General features: G+C 44.1%; 1 protein-coding gene across 1 annotated transcript; it reads left to right on the forward strand.

Annotated features, from left to right (window-relative positions):
- Positions 1–1021: 1021 nt before the first annotated feature.
- On the forward strand, positions 1022–8104 carry IL12A (interleukin 12A). Its single transcript, XM_047099808.1, has 7 exons — positions 1022–1113; positions 1756–1910; positions 5254–5367; positions 5709–5750; positions 5826–5867; positions 5971–6114; positions 7869–8104. The coding sequence occupies exons 1-7, from the start codon at positions 1098–1100 to the stop codon at positions 8022–8024; spliced, it is 669 nt and encodes a 222-aa protein (XP_046955764.1). The 5' UTR covers positions 1022–1097; the 3' UTR covers positions 8025–8104.
- The last annotated feature ends 524 nt before the right edge of the window (positions 8105–8628 follow it).

Genomic DNA, 8628 nt, shown 5'->3' on the forward strand with positions numbered 1-8628 from the left:
CTTTGCTCCCTCCTCACACTCCTTGTCCTGCTGAGGTGCCCTCCCTCTGGGCTTCTTCCAAGACCCTGTGCATCCGCCCCACTAAACTGTAACGGTTCTTTCCTGGACACTGTAAGAGACTGGATTCTCTATGACAGTAGTTATTGCATAGCCAGTCTTGTTTCATCCCTTTCCATGTTTACAATAGTACCCCTGGGGTGCCTGGATGGCTCAGTCCTTAAGTGTCCGACTTCAGCTCAGGTCATGATCTTGCAGTGCATGAGTTCCAGCCCTGGTTGGGCTCTGTGCTGAACGTTCCCCGCCTGGAGCCTGAGTTGGATTCTGTGTCGCCTCTCTCTCTCTCTCTCTCTCTCTGCCCCTCTGCCACTCGCAATCTGTCTCTCGCCCTTTCTCAAAAATAAATAAGCATTAAAAAAAAATTTAAGATAGTACCCATGAATAAAACACACTGAGTCAGATTTTAGTATAGGACCTGTTCAGCAGTGGGTGTCCCACGCTTAGCACAACGTCAACCTGGCACGCTGTGGACCATCTGAATGAATAAATGTTGAGTGATGAATGATGAATGAATGATTTGCTCAAGCCCTTTCAGGACTAGGTGGGATGTCACCATCAGGGAACATCCTGGGTATAGATGGAAACTGAGTGGCACCAACAGGCGCTCGGTCGGGAGGGGGCGCTGCAGGGCGGCGGGACGAGAGCTGGAGGGTTGGGGGCGGGGGCGTCCGAGACCCGCAAGTGATCGGGCTTGCCCGGGGACCCTGCGCCACGACTCTGCATGAATTTCGCTTTCGCTTTGGGCCAGCCGGAGGCGGCGGGGCCGTCCCCTGAACGCCTGCGGCCGGGCACCCGTGGAGTTAATCCGAAAGCGCCGCAAACCCCGCGGGCCGAACTCCGCGTGTCACCGAGAAGCTGATGTAGAGAGAGACAGAGAGAGAAAGCAAGCAAGAGACCAGAGTCCCGGGAAAGTCCTGCCGCGCCTCGGGACAATTATAAAAATGTGATCCCCTGGGTCGGCTTCCCACCATCGCCCTCACCTGCTGCGTCCACCGTCCGGATCCAGCTCCAGCCCAGTGTCCGCCCAGTGCCCGCTCAGCATGTGCCCGCCGCGTGGTGAGTAACCAGCCCGACTGAAGACTCATCGCTGGCGTGGGGAGGGCGGCAGCCAGGGAAGAGGAGGCAGAAACTTGGGACCCGCTGTGGGGGAGACTGGCAGGCTGTCAGCAGCCTCGTGCAAAGGTGAAAAAAAAGCGTGACTGCGTGCTTACCATGCACTAAATAGGATATTGTCTCCTTATCTGCCCACTTCACAGATTTGAAACTGAGGCTCCATGCGCTGCGTTTCTCCCTCAGGGTCCCTCAGCTACAGTTAGAAAAGGGCAGATCCCAGCCAGCTTCAAAGTGAGGCTTTGTCACCCCACTGTTTCCAAACACTAGGCTAGGAGTCTGGGCCAGTCACTTCACTGCCTGGCCTCAGTTTCCCTACTAGTGAAATAGAGGCCTTTTCTGTGTGAGCTATGAATCCAACACCTTTGTCCGAGCTCAACAGGGGGTCTTCACAGGGAGTTGGCTTCTAGCCCCAGAATAGAGCACTACTTTCCAAGAACTTGATTCCTCTCTCAGGTGATGAAGGAAGATTGGAGATGGGGGAGGGAGGTGGATGCTGGTAAGATGTGGATAGGTGGAGATGGGTGGAAGGTAGAGGCAGGCCAAACCAAGCTGACCAGCTCAGCCTGCTCCTCGCTTGGTTTCCAGGCCTCCTCCTTGTAACCATCCTGGTCCTGTTAAACCACCTGGACCACCTCAGTCTGGCCAGGAACCTCCCCACGCCCACACCAAGCCCCGGAATGTTCCAGTGCCTCAACCACTCCCAAACCCTGCTGCGAGCCATCAGCAACACGCTTCAGAAGGTGAGTTTTCCAGTGTTCTTGTTCCCACTTTGCAGCCTCTCTAGGGACGGGGGCTTCTCTGAACCTCTGGTCACCCGAAAGAACTGCAAAGAAATTGTGGACTTTAATCAGGAGCTGTCAAGAAGGGGAGAGGGAACTTTATAAAGGGCCCAACTATTAGCTAAAGAGTCTCAATGAAATTGTGTCTCCAGAGAAAGCAAGAGTGGTAATAAATTATAATGGCATTCATTTTGGCTGTGTCTACGCAGAAGAAAGTGGATATTTACAGTGTTCCCTGTAGCCTGCCAACAGAGATGGAATTGTGTCAAGCCCACACTGTTTCTCTGACACACTTATCAATCCAGGAAACCATTATTAGGTGCAGCCTCTGTGCTCTAGGGGCTACAAAGATGAATTCGGCTTGCCCCTCACACTGCTCGCCAGCTTCCAGTGTAGTGACCCAGTTTGTTGTCTGAGCAACATTTCACGGGGCCTGTGACAGTGCACGTCCAGCCTTCAATTTTCTGGCTTTTTAAAAAAAATTTTTTTTATGTTTATTTATTCTTGAGTGAGAGGGAGACAGAGTGTGAGCAAGGGAGGGGCAGAGAGAGAGAGGAAGACACAGAATCTGAAGCAGGCTTCAGGCTCGGAGCTGTCAGCCCAGAGCCCAGAGCAGGGCTTGAACTCGGGAACAGAGAGATCATGACCTGACCCAAAGTCGGACACTTAACCGACTGAGCCACCCAGGCGCCCCTGCCTTCATTTTCAAGGGAGAAACTTATCTAATATTATTGACAGCTTCATTCATTTCTTAGGTTTCATATTTTAATGCAAAAAAAATTATTTTCCTTTCAAAAGTGCTTCAATACCTACAGCTTTTGCTGAAGCAACCTAAGGCTGATGTTTTAAAAGCGGTCCTTTTGCCTTCCTGTTCTCTAGTAAATCTTGCCTGAATTTCTTGTTGTTTTATGAATATCTTAAAATGAGGTCAATGCCACAAGGCCTTAAAGAATTCTTTTCCTCTTCTAATCTTTCACAATGTGCTGCCAGTTGCTCCTCACAGTTCAGTCGATCTTAATTAAAAAGGCAACTCAGCAGATGAAAACGGCAGAGAAAAGTGCTTTAATTCCTGAAGAAAGTTTCACTGTGGATAAAATTTAGAAGCTGCAATTTCAGTAGATGCTTTACGTGAAAAAGCTAACTCTTCTACTCCCCAGGACAGCGCCAAAGGTCAAAAGATTGCAGAACTCAATCTGATATTTTTTAATATCGTTCCTTTGTCCAGTTTGATAGAACACACGAGCTGGCTACCGCAGAGGAAAGAGGTGGCAAGTGCATGCGATTCACAGCCCATGGATTTGTAGAGTTTGGCCTGTAGCTTTTGTATTTGGTTTTGATTTTGAGTTTGATGCCATTGAAAAAGTGGACCTTCCATATAAGAATCCAAATTTCCAGCTTCTCTCGAAAATCTCTGAAGAACTACAACAGAGGGCCTGTATTTCCAAATCTAATGCTTTACAGCCTGCTCGGGAGAGTGGCTGCCCACGTCCGTGTGAATACCTCCAGGAACAGTGTATAGTTGCCTGTTGCTGCTGTAACAGATTACCACAGACTAAGTGGTAACACACGTTAATTATCTTATGGCTCTGGAGTTCAGAAATCTGAAATGGGCTAAAATCCAGGTGTGAGCAGAGCTGTGTGTGTCCCTTTCTGGAGACCCCAGGAGAGAGTCCGTTCCATTCTCTTGCCTTTTCCAGCTTCTAAAGGCAGCCCACATTCCTTGGTGTATGGCTTCCTTCCATCTTCAAAACCAGTAATGGCCAGTTGAGTTGTCCTCGTGCTCCATTACTCTGACATTGACTCTCCTGCTTCCTTCCATTTATAACAACGCAGCAATTCCATTGGACTAACCCAGATAATCCAAGATAACCTCCCTATTTAAGGTCAGCTGATTAGCAACCTTCATTTCATCACCAACCTTAATTCCCCTTGACCGTGTAACATATTCTCAGGTTCCAGGGGTTGGGAAATGGATAGGGACCTGGGGGGATGGGGCAACATGTTCTGTATCTCAAGCCTTGATGATGGTTCATGCAGTTCCCTCTGCCTGAAATTCTCTCTCCTTTGCCTGTCAGTCTTCTAATCCACTTAATGCAGATGTCCCATCACTGGTGAAGCCTTCATACCCTTCTCAGCACTTCTCACCTGCTGACATGACTCCTAATCATTGGGCGCTTTGCTGTCTCTGCAGCTGAACTTGGGATCCTAAGGGGGCACAACATAACACAGTCCTCTTCTTTGTCATGTTCCTTAGTACAGTAAGTACCCCCTTATCCAAGGGAGATAGGTACCAAGACCCCCCAGTGGATGTCTGAAACTGCAGACCATACCGAACCCTATACTATGTTTTTTCCTCTACACACATAACTATGATAAGAGATTAACAATAATAGCTAATAATAAAATAGAATAATTACAATGTATTATAATAAATTACGTGAATGTGGTCTCTCTCTAAATCTCTTACTGTACTGTACTCACCCTTCTTATGATGAGGTGAGATGATAAAATGCCCATGTGATGAGATGAAGCGAAGTGAATGACGGGCACTGTGACACAGTGTTAGGCTACTATTAACCTTTTGACCGTGTATCGGAAGATCGTCTGCTTCCGGACCATGGTTGCTGGCAGGCAGGTAACGGAAACCAAGGAAGCAAAGGCACCGATAAGAGGGAGGACTCCACTTGCACACGTGAGGCTTGATGAATGGAAAAATGATGTCAATCTTCAATCAGATTTACTGACTTCTTAGATAAGTTTCATAGTTACATTCAACAGTGCTTTCCAACAGGCTTGTAGGGTGACATCTGTGCGTTTGCGTGTGTGTATGTACCGCAAATTAAATCTCCGCTTGTCTTTAGGGTTACATGTTCGTTATATCCCTCAAGCTGTGACCTCACCAGTTCCGCCTTTACAAGTTATACTTGAAAAGGATGTTCATAAAACACAGGTCCTTTGGCAAAAGGAAAAAACCAAAAACTGTTTTCACCAGAAGCAAGTGTCACAGCGTGGTGTGGATGCTGATTAGCACAGCCTGTTGAAATGATTTATAGTGTTTACATAATGGAAAAACACATGATCCAGAGAAACATGTCCTAAGCGAAGGGAGAGAGGAGGGAGGGAGGGAGAATGTAAATAACTGGTTTCCTTTTGTGTTAAGAAGATCCCAAATTTCCTGCAGGTCAAAGAGATGGATGGCAAGGACAGCCAGCTCTCACCTTGCTGGCACCGTGGGGTGCCAGCCTCATAGGAATCCAGGTGCCTTATTAATATTATAAACCGGGTTACTCTTTGTTTTTTACAGGCCAGACAAACTCTAGAATTTTACTCCTGCACTTCCAAAGAGATTGATCATGAAGATATCACAAAAGATAAAACCAGCACAGTGGAGGCCTGCTTACCACTGGAATTAACCATGGTATTGTTGATTTTCTTCTCCAAGTATGTAACACAGTGAAGAGCTGTGCATCAAACCTCATCTTCTTCTAAAAATGTGCATGTTTCAGGTCTCCATCATCGTGAGACTTTAACAGGTCCCACTTCAGAAGTTGGACTTGAAAAATGTATATATAAAACAAATACGTTTTCTACAACAATGTGAATATATTTAACACTATTAAACTTTACACTTAAGAATAGTTAAGGTGGCAAATTTTATGTTATATGTTTCTTACCACAATAAAAAGATATGTTTGAGAAGAAAAGTAAGGAAAATGTATATTGAGAATTAATATCTTTGATATGTTTTTTTTCCTCTAGAATGAGAGTTGCCTGACTTCCAGAGAGATCTCTCTGATAACTGTAAGTCAGAAAATCAGAGGTTTTAGCTCATATGATAAATTCATATCATTGATGTCTCATTATCTTTTCTTCTAGAATGGGAGTTGCCTGGCCTCCAGAAAGACCTCTTTTATGACGGTAAGATACAAAACTCTTCCCTTCCTCAAATGCAATGGTGGCGGGGAGGGAGACATTTCTGGCTCATCTCAATGGTTCCTTCCTGTTTTGTCATATCACTTAGACCCTGTGCCTTAGCAGTATCTATGAGGACTTGAAGATGTACCAGGTGGAGTTCAAGGCCATGAATGCAAAGCTGTTAATGGATCCTAAAAGGCAGATCTTTCTGGATCAAAACATGCTGACAGCTATTGATGAGCTGTTACAGGTAAGACCTTCATACTACCAGTAAGAGCACCTTCTTCATGCTGAGACAGCTAGTCACGGTCCCTGATGAAGTGTAAAATCTCCCCTTCTTGGATTGGGAGTGGCCTGAAATTGCCCTTCCATATACCATGCAGAGCCTCTTGACAAAGGCCAGTGGTGAGCAGGTCACCGTAAGAAAAGCAAACCCCAATTGTTGATGACATGGTATATACCAGGCTCTTTGCAGATGTTTTCATATATTTTCTTATGTTGTCTCCACAACCACCACAGGGCGTTATGTACAAAGGAGGAAACCAAAGCTTAGAGTTAGCCACTTGTCCACATGGCTTATAAGTGGCAGAGCCAGGATTTAAACCCCCATCAAAGGGATTCCACTACACTTATCCTGTCACTCAAAAGGCTCCATGATGAGGGCACCTGGGTGACTTAGTCAATTGCGAGTTCCAACTTCAGCTCAGGTCATGATCTCATGGTTCTTGGGTTCGAGCCCCATATTGGGCTCTGTGCTGACAGCTCAGAGCCTGGAGCCTGCTTTGAATTCTGTGTCTCCCTCTCTCTCTGCCCCTTTCCTGCTCACACTCTGTCTCTCCCTCTGTCTCAAAAAATAAACATTAAAAAAAATTTTTTTTTTTAAAAAAGCTCCACGATGTGCACTGAGAGGCCAACATGCGTAACTGCATATAATTGTCAGAGAAAACAACTGAGGCTGATGCCTGGGTATGACCCATTTTGAACTAAAATGTGCATTAAATAAAAAGAATGACCTATCCCCTAATATCCACAATGTTACTCAGAGACAAGAGCTTGCTTTGTAATTTTCTGAATCATCATAGCATGTGATGCTAATACAAAACATAGAAATATTCACCTAAGCAAAAGCTGTGTGACTATCTTGGTGACCAGAGCATGGGATAAAAAGAAGTATGATGTCAGAAATCATTGTCTGAAAAAGAATTTATTCTCCTTTCTTTCCTTCTTTGTGCCAAATTACTGTTGGAAAGGCAGTGAACTTCATGCAGGTATCAAAGAACGTTACCATCTAGAGAGTTGTAGATGATATTTCATTTTCAGGTCTCGGAGTCAGGTGATTTGGGCACTGGAATCCATTCTCCCGGGAATCAGCCAGCCATGCACAAACCATTCACAACTTGGGGGCTCAGTATTTTTCCTTGTAAAATGGGATGACTTTACCCACCCCGCCTTTCTCTTAGGCTTTTTGCAGGGAATAAGTGAAAGCATTGATCATTGTGCCAATATAAGATCTTGCATTGTGTTAGCAAATTAACAGGCTAAAACTGAGAGATCCATTGCCAGGTTTATTTATCTGTCACAAATGAGTGCACCAAACAAGTCTGTTACTCATGGAGTTCCGATCAATAGCAATCCGTCACCTATCTGTTCTAAAAAGGACTTAGCTTCTTAGTAGAACATATAAAAATTAATTAGATATTGCAGCAGATGTCATCTTAACAGAATTGTTCCCTTCTAAAATGCAACTCCCACTGATGATTTTCTAAATAGCTTTAAGGGTCTTTTCAGAGCTCACTGAAGATCCATGTGCTTGGATAATGAGTATTTCTTCTCTCAGGTTCTGCCTGGCCATCTGGATGGGAGTAGATTTGGGTCGGGTTTAGGAGATGTAATGAGTGAGTGGGTTGCAGGCTCTGAGACATGTATTGGCTTCACCCATTTTTGCGGATGAACGTTTTAATTTTGGGATACCATATATGTCATCCTTAATATTTATTCTCCTAGGCCCTGAATGTCAACAGTGTGACTGTGCCACAGAACTCCTCCCTGGAAGAACCGGATTTTTATAAAACTAAAATCAAGCTCTGCATACTTCTTCATGCTTTCAGAATTCGTGCAGTGACCATCAATAGAATGATGAGCTATCTGAATTCTTCCTAAAAAGCTGAAGTCTCTCCCAACCTTAAAGCCACTTTTACAGAAATGTGAACCAAAAAAAAAAGTATATATATATATATATATGTGTGTGTATATATATATATATATATATATATATATATATATATATTTCACAGGATGTGGGTTAAGAACCAGGGAGTGGGTGGCTTGACCTGGTCCTCCTTAAGCTAGTACAATAATTCTCATGCTTGTTTACATTAGTTGCCACCCAAAATTTGAAAGATATGACTGTTATGTCCACATGATGCCTTTGACCAAGTCTATTTCACATTTACTAGGGAGGGATAAGTTGTTTTTAAGTTTTCATGAGCTAATTGCTAAAGAGGGAAAATGTCCTTCCTTGAACATGTTTTTCTTTTCCCTTTAATAGAAAAGCAAGAATTTATAAGCTATTTCTGTACCTAAGTGTTTGTAGACACAAACACCCAAGCATAATTTATTTTAAAATACTTATTTATATAATTTTGTGTTCATGAAAGCATGTGAGCTAACTTATATTTATTTATGTTATATTTATTAAAATATTTATTATCCAATGGATTTGAGAAAGACCTTATTTTCTAAAAATAAAATGATTGAATAAAGT

This window comes from Lynx rufus, unplaced genomic scaffold, assembly GCF_022079265.1.
Source record: "Lynx rufus isolate CCGP_SWC_20201006 ecotype Redwood Valley unplaced genomic scaffold, mLynRuf1.p SCAF_5, whole genome shotgun sequence".
Classification (NCBI taxonomy): Eukaryota; Metazoa; Chordata; class Mammalia; order Carnivora; family Felidae; genus Lynx; species Lynx rufus.

Bases quoted from the DNA above. Each gene is read 5' to 3' on its own strand.
- IL12A (XM_047099808.1), top strand. The intron at 1,911-5,253 runs GTGAGTTTTCCA...TGTTTTTTACAG, and splicing joins TCAGCAACACGCTTCAGAAG to GCCAGACAAACTCTAGAATT. The intron at 5,751-5,825 runs GTAAGTCAGAAA...CTTTTCTTCTAG, and splicing joins GAGAGATCTCTCTGATAACT to AATGGGAGTTGCCTGGCCTC.